Here is a 23,372-nt window from a genome sequence, read left to right on the forward strand (position 1 = left end):
TGCCACAGTAACCTACATTCTGAAAACTGTACCATGGATAGATATGCTACAAGTATAGTATCCTCCTAAAATTTAGTTTCAGTCAGAATTTAACATACAGTAGAAACCGAATAAGAAATTCCCATATAGAAGTTTGGTTTCTTAAGTCCCAATTTTAACTCTGTATGTTGTAACGTATTATTTTCCCACATAAGAAGTTTTCCCGCATAAAAAGTTCGTGATAAAGAATATAATGTATTATTAAAATGACGTTTTCCCACTTAATGTTTTTAAATATATAAATTATTTATTTTTAATATTAAAAAATATTAAACAATATAAACATTTGGTAATCAAACAGGTTAGTGCCAAGCATCATTTTAGTTCGTAGTAAACCACTGAAGTAGGTGAAATGGCATTGTTTTTGATATATATGTATCTCATATTGTGAATGCCTTCACACCTAGTTGCCCTGATATTGCACTACTTCCAATAAGCAAAGCTTCGCCAATGGAGAAGAATAATGTTTCTCAGAAGATACCACCACCTGGGGGTTGTGAGGTAATGGTATCCGCTGAGAATCTGCTGGCGAAGTGTTGCCGATTCCAGAATCCACTGTCGGAGCATTGCTTATTCGAGGTAGTTCAATATCAGAGCAATCATTGTGAAGGCAATCACAATATGAAATATAACAGAAACAATGCCATTTCACCTATTTCAGTGATTTAATACGAACTGAAATGATATTATGCACTAACATGTTTGATTAGTGAACTTTCTGTAGTCTGAGGCTTTCAGCGCTAAAACCTTTTTAGGATTAAGATTTTGATATTATGGAAGTGCCATGTTGCAATTGTTTCCATTGATATCCATAAGTGGACATGTAGACCATGTTAAGCATTAAGTTCTGATGGTTGTGGACAGTTCTGAATTACTAGTGGATTGTTGCTCTGTCTTATTGTAATTCTGACCTTTTAAGGTATGTTGAAACTCCTTTGTAGAGCATCCTTCCAACCTGGTAATGAGTTTAATGAACAGAATTTTAAGCAATTAGAAATTAAAAATATCTCCCATAGGCTGAGTAAAATATTTATAAATTCTGAAATAGAACTTAAAAATCATCTTTAACTTATGTATGTGTATCTGTTCATTTTTATTTGTGTAGTTAATATTTCATACCCTTAAGTCATTTTCCCTTCTAAAATATTTTCCCACGTAAGAAGTTCTAGACCTCCAGTCCCTTGGAAAACTTCTTATCCGGGTTCTAACGTAATTATTTAGGGAGGAAGACATGATCTCACAAGCTCTTTTTCCATTTTTGGAAAGTAAGCTTAAAATAATATGTATAAAATCATAACTGGTCACTCATTGTAATAATTTCTTTAGAATTAATTACAACAAATGAGAATATTCAGTTTTAGTTAATTATATTACTGAGAGATAGACATTATTAAGCCTTAAAGAACACCAACAATATATACAATTAAGATAAGAAGGTATAGCTATACTTACTGTTAAATGAATCCCAGGTATAGGTTTTCCCATGGAAGACTGTTTATATTCAAGACATCGAAACATTGCACAGAGAGCAGTCTATTGAACATAAATTGCAGATTACATTAAACTCATATATTTCAAATTAAAATAAGAAACAATAAACCACAAACTATGTAACAGACACATACTAGGATGATTATAGAGTGTAAGAGACTGATTTTTTAATAAACATACCTGAAACAAACAGATAACGTAAGTCATAACGTAAAATAGATAGTGTAATACGTAGTACATAGCACTGTAGTAGGAATCTGTTAGCTTAGTATAGTATTGGCAATTAATCAATTAAATATATAAATCCTTTTAATTTTTTATTGTTAATTAAATTGTATTTAAATGGAAATCATACCCCAGACTAGATCAGAAAAGCAACTTGCACAAAGGTAGCGAAAGTGCTATGGTTCACAGGAGAACCGAAGGGGATGATTCTCCAATGAATCACAGTCTAAAAAAATGTGCAAAATGCAACATGTTTGGGGATCTCTCTCGAACCAGACATGATCTAGCCATTTTGTGTGCTAGGTGCAGAGAATGAGAAGAAATTAGGCACCAACTCAGCGTTCTCATGGGAGTCTATGAGAACTTGAAGAGTCAGGTGGATGCTGTTGAAGGAATTAAGATGGGGCCCATCAAGTCTCAGCTGCCCAACTCAATGCAAGAGCTCACTCTTCTGTACCACACAACAGAGCAGCAACCTTCATGGCAGAATGCGCTGGTCCCACAGGAGCTAGTTATTGTTGGTGACTCAATTGTCAGGGAAATGGGAAATAAGCAACTAAGCAAACCCTAGGCAAACTCAAGGCAATGGTCAGGCCATGTCTTGAGCACTGCGTACAGGTCTGGAGGTCTCATTTTAGGAAGGATGTAGATTTGCTTGAGTGTGTACAGAGAAGGGCAACAAGATTGGTGAGGGGAATGAAGGGAACCTCTTACCAAGAGAGGCTTAAGTTCTGCAAATTGCAGTGGCTGGAGACTAGGCACCTGTGCGGTGATCTGATTGAGGTGTATAAGGCCTTGAATGGGTTGAGCACACCGAATTCTGATGGGATCCTTCCGCTTGTTCAGATTACAGACCTAAGGGGGCATAAATTCAAATTAAGAAAAGACAGATGTAGAATAGATGTGCGGAAATTTGCCTTTAGCCAGCGGGTGGTTAATTGCTGGGACAAACTTCCATCTGTCATTGTGGAAGTTGATAGGTTAAATAAATTTAAGGAGGAACTGGACAGGCATTTGGAGGGAATAGTGTGGATTTTTTTTTTTTTTTTTTTTGGCTGATGCTGCATAAGCTCATACACTTGCTTTCTTGCATCACATGCCACTACTACTACTACGTAGTAGAGCAGATATCATCTTTTAAGTGCACAAAAAAGTGATATCATTGTACACGTTGGAACTAATGACATTAAGTGTAGGAGTTCTGCAGATTTACTAAGCGAGTACAGTTCAATGTTGAAAAAAAGTCACGAGTTAGGGTTAACCCCTTCATGGGTTATCCGAGATATCTCGTTTTTAGTTTTAAAAGTTACTTGGAACTATTAGTAAAATAATAAGAGGAGTTTACTTCAATATAGTGCATAGAACACTTCCGTATGATACCCTCCAGAAATTAAAACGGAAAAAAACCAAAAAATCGAAAACCTTACCGGTACATTAGAGTAAATTATAAATAATGAAATAATCGATTTAACACAATTCAAATCAATTTAAAATAATTAAAAATCAAATTAACGCAATTAAAAGAATTAACGAAAATATTCAAAATGATTTTCCTTCCTGAAGCTGACAACGCTTTTTGACCGTATGTCGTGATCACAGGAATGAAAATTACCGAATCGGGTTTAACCTGATACTTAAATAGAGATTATTTGTCTTCGCGCATGCGCGTAAAGGTCCACGCATCGGAGATCAAATATGGCCGCCGAACATTAACCGAATTCTCGTGTAATTTAATTTCAACGGTTTCTGCAATTAATAGTTGCGTATAATTATGTTGAACGTTAAGTATTTTGGCCTCGTTAAATAAAAAAGTATGTTTTTCGTTAATGGCATGAAAGGCTAATTCTGACGCTGCCGTACGAGAAGCACGAACTGAGGCTTCACGTTGATTTACACGAATATTAAGAGAAAATCGGGTCAAACCTTGATAAGATGAGTCGCAATCACCGCAAGAAATGTTGTATACCAGATCATTAATTTGTGTTGCGAACACTGAAAGAACCAAGCGATTGTTCAGTATAGTGTGTAACTTCCATATTGGCCTAGCCACAATTTTAAATACGGTATCTTTAAAGAATCTGTTAAGCTGTTTGTGCCACTGTTCAACATATGGGACAGAAATAAAGTATTTTTTGATATTACTATTGTTGATTGGTGTAATATTTTGTATCTTATCCTTAGCTTGTACCCTAATTCAGTTTTTTGTGGTAATGGAATAATGCGTTATTCCATTACCACAAAATATTTAATATTTTTAGTTTTATTAACTCTGCTAGTTAATATTTGTATTTCTGAGTCCAAAGCAGAATCCGTCGTTGAATATTTATAGGCATTAAGAAATTGATTAAAGATAATCGATCTTTTGTAGGTGAACGGGTAATAGCTATTATAATGTAGAAGCATACTGGTGTTTGTAGGTTTTCGATAGATGCTAAATTGTATTTTATTCGAGTCCCGGGTAAGCATGAAATTTAGAAAGTTTAATGACTTTGTATCTGTATCCTCCCTTTCCAATGTAAATTTGAGTCTAGAATGAATATTATTAAACGAATGCAAAATGTCTTGGATAGTATTACTATTGGTAATAACTAGAACATCGTCTAAATACCTCCCATAGTATGTGATACAAGTTCAAAAAGGTGTCAAATGTATCTGCTCAATCGTTGAGAGATAGATCTCTGACATTAAGCACTCAGGCTCAAACCCATTGGTAATCCAAAAATTTGTTTGTACACCTTGTCTCGAAAGGTGATGTAGTTTGCCTCAACTAACAGTTTAATTAAGTGAAAAATTTCCTTAATAGGTAGCTTCGTATAATTAATCGGTGTCGAGTTTTTATTTAACATATCTCAAATAATATCTAATGTGTATTCAACGTTTACATTCGTATATAATGAGGTAACATCTAGTGAGAATAAGTTGTCATTGTCGCCGAGTCTACAGTGTAATGTATTGTAGTTCTTAATTCCAAATTGTATTACCTGTCTAAAGGGTTTTATAATGTTATATGCATGTGTGGCTAAGGATGAAAATGCTGAGTTCCTGTAGGAAACAATAGGTCGAATAGGAAACCCAGTCTTGTGTAATTTTACCTTACCAAAAAGTGCAGGAATATTGTATGTTCTGGACTTCAATACCTTTAACTGAACCATAGTAATGTAGTCGTTTTTTCGATACGTGGTTAACGTTTTATTGTATTGATTGACCAAATTGGTAAACAGTGTCTGGTCTACTTCACGATAAGTGGAGGTATCTGACACAACTAAATCTAACTTATTAATATAATCGTGTTTATCTAGTATTACCACTGTATCTCCTTTATCTGCCCTCTGTATTATAATATCCTTATTTCCCCGAAGTTCTCGTAAAGCTGAACTGTCATGTGTATTCAATTTAGGAAGTCGCGTTTCTTTTATGTTATTCACTACTTGGTTAACTTGTTGAATAAATACATCTTTTTGTGGAACATTACAAAGTCCAAATTCAATATCAATTACGCATTGTTTTTTAGGCAGTTTTCGAGGTGGTAAATTATAATTTAGTCCTTTGGATAAAAGCAAAATCTGGTCCTGCGATAGTGTACACGAGGAAAGATTTATAACCTGTTGATATGTCGGTTCATTGGATACTGGGTGAGGGGGTGTTTGTGAACTAGCTGGCATATTCTGTGGTAGCACGTTGTGTGTCTGTGGGGGAGAAGTCACCCAACTCGTATGAACTTGGTCGCAAGCCCGCGATAATGTGTTAGAATTCGCATGAACATGTCTTGAACTATCCGATAATGTGTTAGAATTCGCATGAACATGTCTTGAACTATCCGATAATGTTTGCAACTTATTAACGTGTCTGTTTTTTATTTCTGAGGTCTGTGCTTCCCGTCGCAAATCTATGGAGGTCTTCAATACAGACCAATCGTTCGGATGTAGATAATTTTTTAATTTATCGCGAAGCTTCCTAACCTGAGAAAGGTATTTTTGTTTATTCGAATATCGAGATTTTAAGGCAAGCTTAACAATATTATGCGATGTCGCCAGTGTTAGTTGTTTTATGGCTGAAATTTTTTGATTTAAATTCACCCTGGCAAACTTTGGAATGATGTTGTTTTGAAGGCAATATTTTAGACAAGAAATATGGTAACTTTGGGCCGAGTACCATAGTGTAGATTTAATGTAATTTTGTTGGAGATTTTGCTGGAGAGACAGGAAGTGAATGAAATAGTCAATAAGAGTTTAAAAATTAATTAGATAGTATGAATCAGAGCTGTATTTAATGTATAATTAAATATTTTCGTTAATTCTTTTAATTGCATTAATTTGATTTTTTAATTGTTTTAAATTGATTTGAATTGTGTTAAATTGATTATTTAATTATTTATAATTTACTCTAATGTACCAGTAAGTTGTCGATTTTTTCGTTTTTTCCGTTTTAATTTCTGGAGGGTATCATATGGAAGTGTTCTACGCACTATATTGAGGTAAACTCCTCTTATTATTTTACTAATATTATTATCAACATAGAACATATTGAGCAGTACAGCTCTGATTCATACTATCTAGTTACTTGGAACTATATGAAATATCTCAGGATACAATAATACCCGAAGCAAACAATAATACCTCCAAATATACAATTGAAATGTATTTTCTCGGACATTTATCTAGCTAATTTTGCATTAGCCAGATAAATCCCGAGAGTTCTTATGGCTGGCAGCAGACTACTGGCTTTCATTTTGCTTATATTTACTTATTGTACAGCAATGCCAGAACAGTAGCGCATACTCCTATGTGCTGCCAGTAAGCATAATAAAATTTACCATCCTAAATACTGAATACTCGTAAGCATTAACCAATTAGAAAAGAATATCGAAAAATATTTCGGCGCCATCTTGAACTGCCACCTGTAAGCGATGCTTACCTAGACTATCCACTTGCAGCAGCCATGTGTCAGAATGTAGTTAGTTCAGGATTATTGCTTGTGGTGGGAGGATACTGTTTGTGCATTCCACTTGGTTTTTTAAATTTATTTATATAATGAGTAGTGAAGAGTGTTTTTCCGTTCCCTTCTTTTAGCTCAAGCGCTAATTTATTTTTAAAAAAATCGTTATAATTTGCATACTTTTAGGCATACACAAGATAACTCGGGATAGCCCAAATAGGTTAATTATGCTCATGTATTTTCTACTAAAAAATTTATAAAAAACACAAAACTCTATACAGTGAGTATTCTGTAAAATAAAAAAAGTCGATCCGTTAAGGCACATTCTCAGAAATAAAATGTTCTGGGAAGGGGTTAAATTTGAAAGTGTCTGCAATCCTGCCCAGACACAATAGGAGGGAGTATATGATGAGAGCCTTGTCAATCAGTTTGGCCCTGGAGAGATTAGAATTTTTCTGGAGGGAAGAATTTTTCTCAGCATGGTCCGTGCTCGTTAACAGGAGATACTGCTTCTACAGGAATGGAATATACTTAAATAGAAGAGGTGCAAGAATATTTGCTGATGCTATCGAGGCAATGTCAGGTGGGTTGGAAAACTGCTAGCTTGGGGGAATTCACAGACTAATAGATTTACAGTAGCCGCAGGCAGAGGGGGAAATGATTCTTGCACTGCTTCTATTGGAATGAGAAGCAGCCTGGAAAGCCAGTTGCTCAGGATTTCAGAAACTGTTTGGAGTCATGAAACAAGTAAATGCATGGGCTGTGTGAATAACTAAGAGTAAGAGCAGCTGCATGTATACTTGCATGTACTCCAATTCTAGGAGTATAGTAAATAAATTTGATGAATCTGAAGTGCTGGTTAAGACATCCAAAGCAGATATTGTTGGGATATTAGAGATGTAGTATCACTTAGATACAAGTGATGCAGAAATGGAATTTGGGGAGTACAATGTGTACAGAAAGGATAGACAGGATAGGAAAGGAGGAGGAAGTTATGCTGTTAGTTAAGAAACACAAAATCTAAGAAAGTGCATCCAGGTTAAATAGATGGACAGTGCAATGTTAAGTCAGTTTGGTGTGATATAAGCACTGGGAAATCAAAAATGAGGGTAGTAGTTTGTTATAGGCTTAATGACTCTGATGAGTACAAAAAACAATTATACAGCGAAACAGAGTGGTCCAATAAATCAGAGTGTCTTATAATTGGGGATTTTAACTACCAGATATAGACTGGAACTTGTGGGTTGGTCACTTCCACACTAGCAAGGTTTTTGTGGATTTATTGGGTGATCGTTTTCAACAGCAGCATGTTGGAGAGGCAACAAGAGGGAGTAACACTCTTGATCTGATTATCAGCAGTAATTATTCATGCATTAAGAATTTACAGATAAAGGAATCACTAGGCTGCAGTGATCACAGTGTACTGATGTGGAATTTACCTAAAGATGTAACTACCATCAGGGGTAAAGAGAAGGGTTTTTGCTTTTGTAAAGGCAACTACAGTGGTCTCAAGAGATTTTTTAGGTTCTAACAGTGGGACCAACTGATGACGTTACCAACAGCAAATTCTAAATGGGAGGCATTCAAAGAAGTAATTTTGGAAGCTACTAGGCCTTTTGTTCCAACTAAGAGATACTCCTCTAAGTTTCAGCTGAAATGGATGTCAGATGAACTAATGAGACTCATGGTAGAGAAGAAAAATGCACAAATTATCAGGTGAGACAGAAGCCTATGGTAGATACAAGCTAGTTTATAATCAAGTCACAAAGGAGGTTAGGCAAGCAAATGCAGATTATGAAAAATCTTTGGCAAAGAATGCAAAGAAAAACAGCAAAGACTCCTTTACTTATATAAAATCTAAAAGTAAGGGGATGAATCAGATTGGTCCACTTGATATCAATGGTTTGACTATAGCTAATCACTTTCAGCTGCTGAACTAAATGAGTATTTTGCACCTACATTCATGCATGAGGAGTTATTCAAGGAGGAGAAGGCCAGATGTTTAACAAATTCTAACGGGGGGTTAAATGATTTTGTAATAACTGAGAGAAAAGTGGAGAAGAAATTGTTGAAGTTAAACATAAGGAAGGCACCTGGGGTAGATGGCATCTATTCAGTTATATTAAAGGAAGTGGCAAAGGAAGTAAGAAAACCCTTAGCCATAATTATGAGAGCAACCTTGGACTTGTGGGAAGTCCCCAAGGACTGAAGACGTGGAAATGTATCGATCATTCACAAAGAGAGATCAAAGAGTGACACAAGAAATTACAGGCCTGTTAGTTTGACTTTTGTTACAGGAAAATAATGGAGTCACTGGTTAAAGAGGCATTGCAGGATTATTTAGACAAGACAGCAGTAATTATTCAGACACAGCATGGGTTTGTCAAGGGGAAGTCTTGTCTGACCAATTCAATTGGATACTATGATGTGGTCACAAAGGAACTGGATGCAAAAAATAATTTTGATATCATATACTTGGATTTCAGGAAAGCTTTTGATACTGTTGCGCATGGAAGACAACTGTACAAATTGGAGCAGTATGGCATTAAGTGCAAGTTGCTACAATGGATAAAAGAATGGTTGAATGGGAGAAGACAGAGAGTGGTAATCAATGGATACTGCTCTATGTGGACTAATGTTATTAGTGGAATTCCTCGGGGTTTGTTGTTGGGCCCATTGTTGTTTTGTATGTTTATCAATGATACTGATGAAGGTATATCAAGCTTATTGTCAAAGTCTGCTGATGGTAAAAAGGTTGGCAGGGTTGTTAATAACAGTACCCAACTTTTCCAGATCCTGCTGCAATAGGATCTGGAAAAGTTGGGTAGATGGCTGAGAAGTGGCAACTTAAGTTTAACATTGACAAATGCAAAGTACTGCATATGAGTAGCGGTAACCGCACAGAAATGTACCAACTGGATGGTGTTACACTCAGAGTAGTAGAGAATGAAAGAGACCTGGGGGTAATTGTGCATTCAGATATGAAATTTTCTGAGCAGTGCAAACAGCCTGCCAGAGTAGGTCATGGGGTCTTGTCAATGATAGACAGGAATTTTGCGAGCAGGGATAAGGAGGTGATTATCCCGTTATACAAGTCAATGGTCAGGCCACACCTAGAGTACTGTGTACAGGTCTGGAAGCCTCATTTTAGGAAGGATGGAGAGTTGCTAGAACGAGTACAGAGAAGGACAACAAGACTGGTGAAGGGAACAAAGGGGTTTTCTTATGAAGAAAGGCTTGAGTTTTGCAAATTGCAGCTTCTGGAGACTAGGCACCTGCGAGGTGATCTGATTGAGGTGTATAAGGCCTTTGAATGGATTCAGCAGGTTCAATGCTAATGGGATTCTTCCTCTTGCTCAGATTACAAAGCTGAGGGGGCATAAATTCAAACTGAGGAAAGACAGTTGTAGAATAGATGTACAGAAGTTTGCCTTTATCCAGCAGGTAATTGATTGCTGGAACAAACTTCCATCTGTTGTTGTGGAAGTTGATAGCTTAAATAAATTCAAGGCAGAAGTAGACAAACACTTGGAATGAATGGATCAGTGAAATGGGAAGGGCATTTTTTTTTTTTTTTTGACTGATGCTGTATAATCTTGCATCATGTGCCTCTACTAATGCTAAATAAGTGCCATCCCCCAAAATTTTTGCTGAACTAAGGAATGGGTACATTGCATTCAAATGTTTTAAAGAATGTAGAAGAGGCTTATGTGGAAAAACATTTAGTTCTAACACATATATTATTGAGTATATTTAAAGCAATAAAGTGAATTTATTCTCACTGATGACAACCTGTTTATTGCAAATGAGAATAGCAAGAGTGCAAAATAGCCACTGAAAGACTAAAATAAAAATACCTTACCCCTCAATATATTTTTAAATAACATATGACCTATACACAGAATGTTGATAAATAAAACAATATACATTAGATAATTACTGCAAAAAGTTAAAATACAATACACTGAAAGTGCTAAAAATAAAGTATTTAAAACCTATACCTTTCAAAAACAACTGTTTCTTTCATAAATAACAGTACTTACGGTGTACAACAGGCTTATAAATAATGTCGATGCATGGCACTGCTGTTGCCTCACCTCAGAATCAATGGATATCAGAAGCAAATCTTAGAGGTGGTAGATGACTTTCATCAACCGGTGAAATACCACCACTTTGCTTATTGGAGGCTTGAAGTGGTGAAACCCATGTTTAGTCTCTAGAGCGAAGTTTCCGGCATCCCCCTCCCCCCATGCATGGTACAAAGTTTCCGGCATTTTCCTTCCACCCATGCATGGTACTAAGTACTATAGGTTTTGATACCTTTCGTGTTTGAAGTTTTCATAAAAAAATAAAAAAAAAGCCATCTAACTTCCGCTGTATCTAAGAATTACAGATAGAATGAATATGGCAATCCCTATCTTGATTAATGCAGGATTGCCAATAACAAAATTCTATGAGATCTGTCAATTGTGATCTCATCTCAGAGGAAAAATTATGCCCTTAATCCCTAATCTTCAGCTCTAACTTTATCAGTCCTGTCCTTGTCCTTTCAGGCTATTTCAGTGAAGTAGCAGTGCAAATTCCCAAACTCTGAGAGTTAACAAAGTTGGGCAACAATCAAAACATATGCCATAATAAATCACTGGTCTCCAGTGATTTTAGTATGTCTGTGCAACAGAAGCTGTGACGCTATTATTATTCAGCAATAAAATTCACTTTTACATGGTAAGGGTATTCATGCATGAATTTATATATGCTGACTGGGCTAGCCAGGTGGGTAAAGTGCCTGCCTGGCAACCCAAAGATCGTGGGTTCGAATCCCGCCTCGGGCTTGGATCAGAGTAAAATGCAAAAACTTTGGGAGGTGCATTATGGCCACAGAAGCCGATGCGCCAACAACTAACAAAAAAAAAAAAAAAAAAAATTATATATGATGATGCCCCCCATCATCATATATTTCACAGCATATAGGATATGTGAGCAAACTTTACTATTGATAGCATTTACAACACTGTTGCTAACTTCCCTGCGATATGAATTCCTATGACTCCACGTATAGATACTAAACTTGAATGCAATTTGCCTGTTCCTGATCAAGTGAGAACTAAGTATAGAAATTTAATTATGCTACTGAAAACTCTTACTGCCATTTTAGATCCCTCTTCTTATTTGACCTCTGTTGAAGTCAGGAAGGTTTATTTGTGGTGGCTATGTGATATTAAATTTATAATACTTTTGCTTATTACAGAATTTATTATGATCACAAATAATGTTATCAGCTTTATGAAGTCCCAATCAGACATATACTAATACACAGTTTTTTTCTGTGTTTATTGTAATAAGCACTTTGGTTTATGCATGTGTAGTTGAAGTGATTGTGACATCCCAATTTATTCTTGAACTTCAATATGTTGCATGACTGCTGTTGATGTCATTACTCTGTGAAAGAAAGAAGTGTATCTGTAATCTGACTGTTTTACAGTAGAGCATTAATCCTTTCTCTAATTCATGATTTTAATGGTTTGTATGGATTTCCAGAAACATTATGACTTTCTCAAAGAAATAGTGGACAGTCAAAGTATTTTATTTTATATTGCTTGATTTTAATGTTTTATTTCTGTCCACATTTCCACTCAGCATCAATAAACAGCTGTCTTTTTGTTTCATGGGTTATTGTTATCAATTAGACTGTGTCCTAATGTGAGCTCAATAAATGGCATCCATTGTATTATATGTATAAAGAAAATTAGAGAGAGAATCTTTATTGCAACAACATTTGATTGTAACTGATTACAAGGTTAAATAGTGCTGCACTTTCCCTTCATGGCCAAACTCAGTCATTTGCCCGAGATTCATATAATGAACTCTTTGTAGCACTTTTAAATGTGGCAGACTGTCACTAACTTAACTCTCAAGGTAAATAAGGGTTCAAATGTTGAATAAATAAAAGTAAATTTAGAATATGTAAAACAGAGAAATTAAACAAAGTAATAAAAAAAAATTCACAACATTTTCATAATGAAAAACATTACTGTGATCTTCTAAAGCATGTTTATTTATTTATCTAAATTTTTTTAACAGAAAATTCTCATTTTCTGATAATGGTACTTTTATTCTAACTGAATTTCAATTGGCATACTCATTATAATAATTTACATGAGTTGCTCCACTCCCTTCAAGTTTCAGGAAATACACAGAAGTGCTTTAGAAGATGCTTTTAATAACATTATACTCCAAGCAAAAAAATAGGAATCCCTTTTGAACTGAATTTTTTTTTTTTTTTTTGATTTACAAGCTCAAACAACTATCAAAAAAGTTAGTTGTGCTTGAATAAAATGCCCAGTAAATTTAGTAGATTATTTAAAAAAAAAAAAAAATTACAGTTCACATCCACGCATTTATTTATCCTTCCTAATATTTGGCCAAGGGTATCCCATAATCAAGTAAGAATGATGTGGTAACTGTTCTATCTGGCAGTGTCAGAAACTTTGTTGTGCATGCATTTTTCTATTTCACGCTTCTGTTTTCCAAGTTTTTGATTACTATCTCCTTTTTCAAATTTCCTAATCAAACCAAACATAGAAAATCAAAAATTCACTAAATTATTAAGTTAGTTTGCAATGGAGACATGCATATATAGTGTAGTTACAGACTACCTAATGGAGTGGACTATATTCCACTCTAAGTGGAGTGGACTATATTCCACTCCAAGTTACCAACTGCCATACAGAGCAGACCTAATAAATTTGTTAAAATTTGGAAGTTCTCAGAATTAATGAAATGCACTATAAATTTATATTAAGCTTTTTTTTTTTAACTTGATTAGTTAAAAATATATACAAGGTGATTCAGGAGGAATAGTAAATATTTGGAGGTTATGGTATAGATTATTCTGAGTAAAAAAGTTCATATAAACATGTGTCCAATTCTCTATGGATACAGAGATACAGCTGTTTGAAACTAGCACACACAGCTCCACCCTGAATCAGATGTGACCAAGAAGCAGTTATTACCTGATACTGTTCGGCATTAAAATTGTTGTTAAGAATGCCACACATCTTCACACATGCTGAATATGCCGATATGGTATTTGTCAATGGTTTTTGTGGTGGAAGTGCTATTGCTGCTTGTAGAGAATACTGTCGACAGTTTCCTAACTGCAGAATACTGGATTCAAGAGTGTATACACTTAACTGACAAACATTACGTAAGGATGGCTTGTATCCATTTCACATACAGTGGGTGCAACACCTTCAACCAAGAGAGGATGCCCAGCGATTGGAATTTTGTCGGTGGGTAAATGCTCATCGCGATTAATTCCATTAATACTGTTCAGCGATAAAGCTACTTTCACCTGTAATGAGGCATCAACAACACCCGTAACTCTCATAGGCAGTCAGACGAAAATCCACATGCCACTGTAGAAACAAATTTTCAACATCTCTTCTCTGTGTGGTGCAGTATCATCATAAATCAGTTGATTGGGCCTGTTGTGTTACAAAATCATCTTACAGGGCCCATTTACCTAGAATTTCTGCAAAACGAACTTCCACTACTGTTGGAGGATGTTCCCTTGGCTACAAGGATTGGTATGTACTATCAGCATGGCGGAGCTCCTACACATTATACCCATCTTGTGATACAATATCTAAATTGAACTTTCCCTGAACAATGGATAGGCTGCGATGGTCCAGTTCATTGGCAACCAAGGTCTCCATTAGATTTTGTTTGTGGGATGGATGAAAAGCACAGTATACAAAGAAAAGGTGAATACAAGAGACGAATTGCTCACTTTCATTTTCGATACTGCCACCCTCATAAAGGAATGCCAAGACGACCTCAGAAGAACAACACATCATATTACAACAAGAGTTGTAAAGTGCATTGAGGTTAGTGATGGGATTTTCGAACATTTATTGTAAACTGTAAAAAATTTGCCAATTATCTGTTTTTTTTATTTACTTTCATTTTATTAATAACAAGATACACAACAGGTAACCACTAACAGTGTATCTGAATACAATGTGTTTTGTATCATTCAAAAAGTCAGTAAATACAAACAATAAGTCATTTATCGTTCTTTAATACCTCTTATAATGGCTTCGTGTGTGCCAGTTTAAAAAAGCTGTATCTCTGTATCCATTGAGAATTGGACACATGTTTATATGAACTTTTTTACTCAAATTAATCGATACTATAACCTCCCAAAATATTTACTATTCCTCCTAAATCACCCTGTATATATAAATTGAAACCCCATATTCACAATTCTTTCATTCCTGCTTCTTTACAATTAACTGATGTTGAATGGTTTACTTGACAGGCAAACACAGTGGAGATCCTGAATGGACCTCCCCAGAAGGAGAAAATTTCAAGTTATAACTCCATTATTACTTCCGACTTTCCCTAGTGAAAAAGTCTTGATTCAACACTGGGTGAACATCACAAAGAAGACAATCCACACTGCTAATTTACATGATTCATAGTAACTATCTAATACAGCACTAAAAATTAAGCGTACAACAAGATACAAAAAAAAAAAAAAAAAAAAATCAAATTGAGTTTTTACTTACTGTTTCAGTCTGACCATATGCTTGATAAATATAAAGTCCAGTTGCTTCTTTCCATTTCATTACTGTGTCAGTATTCTGCAGAAGATGAGTTAATTTCTATTATTAGTAAAACACAAAAATTAAAAACCAATTCAAATATTTTCATAAGAAAGGCAACATCGGTTTCATTAAGTAGGGAAGTCTTGCCTGACCAATTTGATTGGATATTATGATGCAGTCACAAAAGAACTGGATGCAGGGAATAGCTTTGATATTATATACTTGGATCTTAGAAAGGCTTTTGATACTGTTGCACATGGAAGACTGCTACACAAATTGGAGCAGTGTGACATTGGAGGCAAATTGCTGCTATGGATAAAAGGGTGGTTGAGGGGGAGAAGACAGAGAGTGGTAATCAATGGACACTGCTCATCGTGGACTAATGTTATCAGTGGAGTCCCTCAGGGCTCAAGTGTTGGGTCCATTATTGTTTTCTGTATTTATAAATGATATTGATGATGGTATATCAAGCTTAATGTCCAAGTTTGCAGACGATACAAAGGTTGGCAGGGTTGTCAAGGACACTACTGACACTATGCTGCTGCAACAGGATCTGGAAAGGTTGAGCAGATGGGCTGAGAGGTGGCAAATGAAGTTTAACATTGACAAATGTGAAGTACTACACATGGGAAACAGCAACACCAGAGCAACGTATCAACTCTGTGGTACTACACTGACAGTGGTAGAGAATGAAAGGGACTTGGGGGTGGTTGTGCAGGCAGATATGAAGTTCTCTGAGCAGTGCAGACAGGCTGCAAGAGTAGCTCATGGAGTATTGTCAATGATATACAGGAATTTTTCCAGCAGGGATAAGGAGGTGATTATTCCATTGTATAAGGCAATGGTCAGGCCACACCTAGAGTACTGTATACAGGTCTGGAGGCCTCATTTCAAGAAGGATGTAGAGCTGCTGGAACGAGTACAGAGAAGGGCAACAAGATTAGTGAATGGAACAAAGGGGTGCTCTTACGAAGAAAGGCTTAAGTTTTGCAAATTACATGTCTGGAGACTAGAGACCTGCGAGGTGATATGATTGAGGTGTATAAAGCCATGAATGGTTTGAGCATTCTCAATGCTGATGGGATTCTTCCTCTTGCTCAGAATAATTGCCTAAGAGGGCATAAATTCAAATTGAGGAAAGACAGTTGTAGCATAGATGTGCAGAAGTTTGCCTTTAGCCAGCGGGTGGGTGATTGCTTGAACAAACTTCTATCCCTTGTAGTGGAGGTTGATAGCCTAAATAAGTTTAAGGCTCAGCTGGACAGGTATTTTGAACGAACAGAGGGGTGAAGTGGAAGTGGATTTTTTTTTTTTTTTGGCTGATGCTGCATAAGCTTGCTTTCTTGCATCAAATGCCTCTACTAATGCTAATGCTAGTAGTTATATCAATATTGTTTCCAGTGCTTCTTTTCCATTAATGATCATAATTGTTTTTACTCTATTATGTAAATAATAATAATCATCACACACTGTTATAAAGGCTGAGCAACAAAATACCTACACAAATTTAAATCTCTGACTACAATATTTAATGTACAGCACAAGAAGTTAGTAACTATATTGCTCTCTTCTAAGGTTTCTTGACACTCGTGACAATATGGACAATACTAATCTGCCACATAAAGATTAAGCTGTTTTGTTGACAATACTGCAATTAAATTGAATAGATCCCAATAGAAATACTTAAATATTTTGGAGATATTTCAAGAACTTGCTATTTCTTAGAAAACAGGCCTTGTGCATCGGGTTGCATTATATCATCAAAGTTTCTTGCGAAGACCGACTAACTGGTTAAAATAAAAATTATATATACATAAGATAAAACAGAAATAAAATAAAATAAAAGTGTTAAAATACAATAAGATAAAAGAGTTAAAATATATATAATAAAAGCATTAAAATACATAGTAGCTTTCGAAGCTAAGTGCCTCTTCATCAGCTAGTCTGTGAATGGTGTACTTCATGTCACGATAGGAGGGTGTATATGATGACAGCCTTGTCAATCAATTCAGCCCTGAAGAGACTGTGTAATGTTCATGGGGTGGAATTTTTCTCAGTGTGGTCTGTGCTTATTAACAGGAGAGACTAGACTATTTCTACAGGGATGGGATACACTTCAATAGAAAGGGTTCAAGAATATTTGCTGATGCCATTGACTCTGGGTCAGAAAACTGCTAGCTTGGGGGAATACATAGACTAATACATTAACAGTAGCCGCAGGCAGAAGTGAAAGTGATTCTTTCACTGCTTCTATTCGAATGAGCAGAAGCCTGGAAAAAAAGGTGCTGGGGATTTCAAGGGCTACTGTGAGTCATCGTGGAACAAGTAAATACATGGGCTGTGTTAGGGTAACTAAGAATAAAAACAAGTGCATGTTTACTTGCATGTACACCGATGCTAGGAGTTCAGTAAATAAATTTGATGAATTTGAAAGCTGGTCAAAACATGCAAGGCAGATATTGTTGTGATATCAGAGATATGGTGTCACTCAGATAAAAGGAAAACAGAATTGGAATTTGAGGTGTAGAATGTGTACAGATAGGATAGAAAGGGAGGAGGGGTTATGCTGTTAGTTAAGAAACAAAATCTAAGGACATGCATCCAGTGGAATATGTGGGTTGGTCACTCACATCTAGCAAGGCTTTTGTGGATTTATTGGATGTTATGTTAAGCTATGTTATTCGGTTTTTAGGAGCATTAGCAACTAAGGCCATATTGCTTGGGGAATGTGCAGTGGTCATTTTTCTGACCTTTCCGCATCCGCCGTATTTGGTGGTCACTGGCTCGAACCCCGGTCTAATCAAGAAGCGTGTGCTATGCACTGCTGCTCCTGCCCACCTGGCTATGGAGGCGCCATTTATTGGATGATTGTATTCTACAGTAGCATGTTAGAGAGGCAACCAGAGGGAGTAATACTCTTGATCTGATTATCAGCTGTGATTCTTCATGCATTAAGAATCTACAGATAAAGGAACCACTAAGTGGCAATATTCACAGTGTGCTGATGTGGGATTTAGTCAAAGATGTAACCACCATCAGGAGTAAAGGGAAGTGTTTTTTCTTTCGTAAATGTGACTACAGTGGTCTGAGACAGTTTTTAAATTCCATACGTGGGACCAACTGATGATGTTACCAACACCAAATTTTAAATGGTAAGCATTCAAGGAATTAATCTTGGAGCTACCAGGCTTTTCATACCAACTAAAAAATATTGTTCAAGGTTTAGGCCGAAATATAAATTGTCAGTTGACAAAGAAGCCTATGGTAGTTTTAAGTTGGTCTGTAATCAAGTCACAAAGGAGGTTAGGCGGGCAAAAGCAGATTACAGGAAATCTTTGGCAAAAGAATGCAAAGAAAAACAGCAAAGATTTCCTTATTTATATAAACTCTACAAGGAAGAGGATGAATCAGAATGGTCCACTTGTTATCGATGGTTCGACCGTTGATGATTCTGCTCAGGTAGCTGACAAACTGAATGAGTATTATGCATCTACATTCACATATGAGGAGTTATTCAGGGAGAGGAATGGCAAAAGTTTATCAAACTCTGCAGGGATCTAAATGTTTTTGCAATAATTGAGAGAGCACAGTGGAGGAGAACTTACTGAAGTTAAACATAAGAAAGGCACCTGGGTTGGATGGAATCTATCCAGTTATATTAAAGGAGGTAGAAAAGGAAGTAAGCAAACCGACAGCCATAATTATGAGAGCTTCCTTGGACTCAGGGGAGGTTCCCAAGGTCGGGAGTTATGCAAATGTGTCCCCAGTTCACAAAGGGTGACATGAGTAATTACAGACCTGTTAGCTTAATTTCTGTTCCAGGGAAAATAAAGGAGGCACTGGTGCTATGGATAAAGGGATGGTTGAGTGTGAAGAGACAGAGAGTGGTAATCAAAGGAAACTGCTCTTAGTGTACTAATGTTATTAGTAGTTTCCCACCAGGGTTCGGTGGTGGGTCCATTGTTGTTTTCTACATTTATTAATGATATTGATGAAGGTATATCAGTTAATGTCCAAGTTTGCAGATGATACGAAGGTTGACAAGGTTTTTAATGACACTAATGATAGTACTCTACTGCAACAAGATCTAGAAAAGTTGAGCAGTTGGTCTGAGAGGTGGCAACTGAAGTTTAACATTGACAAATATAAAGTACAGTAAACTCCAGGTATTCGTGGTATCTGTATTCGCGGTTTTGAGTTTGGTCGCTGATTTAAAATGAAATGAAACCTAAAAAAAATGTGAATTTTAAAGCGCCAAGAACATTTTTCACCATAAAAAACACAGGCGTGGCTAAAATCATCTTTCACTGTCAAAACTGGGCTCAGTGGGTGGGAGGAGAGGGGTGAAAAAATTGTGAGCGTGGAGATTTCCCGTTAATCCTAGTTCAGTATGTCTTATGCGCTTGTCGTGGAAGGTTTCCCGTCGTTTGCTTTTAAATGCTGATAAATTGAATAAATTTATCAATTTATAAATTGATATGCTTACAAAAGTGAAAAATCTACCGTTTTGCAGGGTGTTACTGTAAACAGACTTTTTTGAGCGTGTTAACGGTTAAAAGAAAAGAACTTGTCCACTTTATTGTGGACAAGTTCTTTTCTAACACCTACAAAAATATGGCTACGAATAACAAGGGAATTGTGAAAAGATCAAAGAAGGATGATGACATTAGTGAGTAAAATTGTGTTATTAGACAAAATTTCTAATGCTGAAAGTGTCTTGTCTGTGGCAAAATATTATAAAATTAATGAGTCAACAGTACGATCAATTAAGAAATCGGGAAAAAAATCCGCCGTAGTGTCCGTGAAAATGCATTAATTGCTTAAAAAATTTGCTCTGTAACTTGTGATGTTAAATTAGAAAAAATGGAAAAGGCTTTAAATCTGTGGATAGAAGACCGAACTCAAAATAAAATTCCGTTAAGTTCACTTATCATTCGTGAAAAGGCAAAACACCTTTATCAACACTTCAGAGAAACTAAGGGGAAGTCAGACAAGACTTCCCCTTAACAAACCCATGCTGTGTCCGAGCTATAACTGAAGTCTTGTCTACATGATCCTGCAATGCTTCTTTAACCAGTGCCTCCATTAATTTCCCTGGAACAGAAGTTGAACTAACAGGTCTGTAATTACCTGTGTCTCCCTTTGACCCTCCATTATGGATTGGGGTCACATTTGCACATCTCCAGTCCATGGGTATCTCCCCTGAGTCCAGGGAAGTTCTCATAATTATGGCTACGGGTTTGCTTACTTCCTTTGCCACCTCCTTTAATATAACTGGATACATTCCATCCACCCCAGGTGCCTTTCTTGTGTTTATCTTCAACAATTTCTCCTCCACTTTACTCTCAGTTATTACAAGATTATCTAGCTTACTGCTAAAGTTGAATACACCTCTGGCATTCCACTCCCTGAATAACTCCTCACGTGTGAATGTCGATGCAAAATATTCATTTAGTTTATGACCCTCTTCCAACTAATTATCATGATTTATATATAGTCACTAATAGCAGACCTCGTAATTAAAAAAAATTTAAAATCAGAAGTTTTATAATTACATAATAAAAGAAACTTAAGCTGATATCTTATAGCACTGTCCCCAAAATTGCAATTTTTGGTTCTGATTATACTGAAAGCAAAAATAAGAGTAGGAGTGTGTTATAGGCCTAATGACTCGAATGAGTACAATGAACAATTGTACAGAGAAACAGAGTGGGCTAGTAAATCGGAATGTCTTATAATGGGGGATTTTAACTTCTCAGATATTGACTGGAACTTGTGGGTTGGTCACTCACACACTAGTCAGACTTTTGTGGATTTATTGGATGACTGTTTTCTGCAGCAGCATGTTCGAGAGGCAACCAGAGAAAGTAATACTCTTGATCTGGTTATCAGCAGTGATCATTCGTGTATTAAGAATTTGCAGATAAAGGAACCACTAGGTGGCAGTGATCACAGTGTACTGATGTGGGATTTACTTAAAGATTTAATTACCATCAGGGGTAAAGGAAAGGTTTTTGCTTCCGTAAAGGTGAGTACAGTGGTCTCCGACAGTTTTTAAATTCTGTACAGTGGGATCAACTGACGATGTTACCAACAGTAAATTCTAAGTGGGAAGCATTCAAGGAATTAAACGTGGATGCTACTAAAAGTTTCATGCCTATTAAGAAATATTGTTCAAGGTGTAGGCCTAAATGGTTATCTAATGAACTAATGAGACTCGTAACAGAGAAGAAAAATGCATGGGATGCATATAAATTATCAAGCGACTCAGAAGCCTATGGCAGATATAAGCTAGTCTGTAATCAGGTCACAAAGGAGGTAAGGCAGGCGAAGGCAGATTACGAGAAATCCTCGGCAAAAGATGCTAAGAAAAACAGCAAGGATTTCTTTACTTATATAAACTCTAAAAGGAAGGGGATGAATCTGAGTGGTCAACTTGACATCGATGGTTCGACTGTTGATGATCCTGCACAGATAGCAAACAAACTGAATGAGTATTTTTCATCTACATTCACACATGAGGAATTATTAAGGTTTGAAAATGGCAGAAGGTTATCAAATTGTAGCAGGATACTTAATGATTTTCTAATAACTGAAAGCAAAGTAGAGGAGAAATTGTTGAAGTTAAACATAAGAAAAGCACCTGTGGTGGATGGGATCTCTCCAGTTATATTAAAGGAGGCGGCAAAGCAACTAAGCAAATCCTTAGCCATAATTATGAGAGCATCCTTGGATTGAGGGGAGGTTCCCACGGACTGGAGATGTGCAAATGTATCCCCAATTCACAAAGGGGGATCGAAGGGTAACACAAGTAATTACAGACCAGTTAGTTTAACTTCTGTTCTGAGTAAAATAATGGAGTCACTGGTTAAAGATGCATTGCAGGATCATCTAGACAAGACTGCAGCAATAATTCAGACACAGCATGGGTTTGTTAAGGGAAAGTCTTGTCTGACAAATTTGATAGGATATTATGATGTGGTTACAAAGGAACTGGATGCAAAAAATAATTTTGATATCATATATTTGGATTTCAGGAAAGCTTTTGACACTGTTGCGCATGGAAGACTATTGTACAAATTGGAGCAGAATGGTATTAAGGGTAAGTTGCTACAATGGATAAAAGGATGGTTAAGTGGGAGAAGACAGAGGGTGGTAATCAATGGGTGCTGCTCTTCGTGCACTAATGCTATTAGTGGAATCCCACAGGGTTTGGTGTTAGGTCCACTGTTGTTTTGTATATTTATCAATGATATTGATCAGGCTTAATGTCGAAGTTTGCAGATGATACAAAGGTTGGCAGGGTTGTTAATGACAGTAATGGTAGTGTGCTACTGCAACAGGATCTAGATAATTTGGGCAGATGAGCTAAGAAGTGGCAACTGAAGTTTAACCTTGACAAATGCAAAGTACTGCATATGGGTAGAAGTAACCCCAGAGAAACGTACCAACTGTGTGGTACTAAACTTAAGGTGGTAGAAAATGAAAAAGACCTGGGAGTAATTGTGCAGTCAGATATGAAGTTTTCTGAGCAATACAGACAGGCTGCCAGGGGAGGTCATGGGGTTTTGTCAATGATATATAGGAATTTTGCTAGCAGGGAGAAGGAGGTGATTGTCCCTCTGTATAAGGCAATGGTCAGGCCATGCCTTGAGTACTGCATACAGGTCTGGAGGCCTCATTTTAGGAAGGATGTAGATTTACTTGAGCGTGTACAGAGAAGGGCAACAAGATTGGTGAGGGGAATGAAGGGATCCTCTTAATAAGAGAGGCTTAAGTTCTGCAAATTGCAGTGGCTGGAGACTAGGCACCTGCGTGGTGATCTGATTGAGGTATATAAGGCCTTGAATGGGTTGAGCACGCTGAATTCTGATGGGATCCTTCCACTTGTTCAGATTACGAACCTAAGGGGACATAAATTGAAATTAAGAAAAGACAGATGTAGAATAGATGTGCGGAAATTTGCCTTTAGCCAGCGGGTGGTTAATTGCTGGAACAAACTTCCATCTGTCATTGTGGAAGTTGACAGATTAAATAATTTTAAGGAGGAACTGGACAAGCATTTGGAGG

General features: G+C 36.5%; 1 protein-coding gene across 2 annotated transcripts in view; it reads right to left on the reverse strand.

Moving 5' to 3' along the window:
* LOC150076434 (acyl-coenzyme A synthetase ACSM3, mitochondrial-like) overlaps positions 1 to 23,372 on the reverse strand; it is a 336,253-nt gene that overhangs the window by 71,005 nt on the left and 241,876 nt on the right. For both annotated transcript variants that reach the window (XM_090387091.1, XM_090387090.1), the window contains exons 10-11: positions 15,264 to 15,338; positions 1,492 to 1,572 (exon numbers count right to left, since the gene is read on the reverse strand). In XM_090387091.1, coding sequence (XP_090243217.1) covers positions 1,492 to 1,572; positions 15,264 to 15,338 — 156 coding nt within the window. The remainder of the gene's footprint in view (positions 1 to 1,491; positions 1,573 to 15,263; positions 15,339 to 23,372) is intronic.

The sequence above is a fragment of the Mastigoproctus giganteus genome, chromosome 13, assembly GCF_048544385.1.
Source record: "Mastigoproctus giganteus isolate SK-2022 chromosome 13, ASM4854438v1, whole genome shotgun sequence".
NCBI lineage: Eukaryota > Metazoa > Arthropoda > Arachnida > Uropygi > Thelyphonidae > Mastigoproctus > Mastigoproctus giganteus.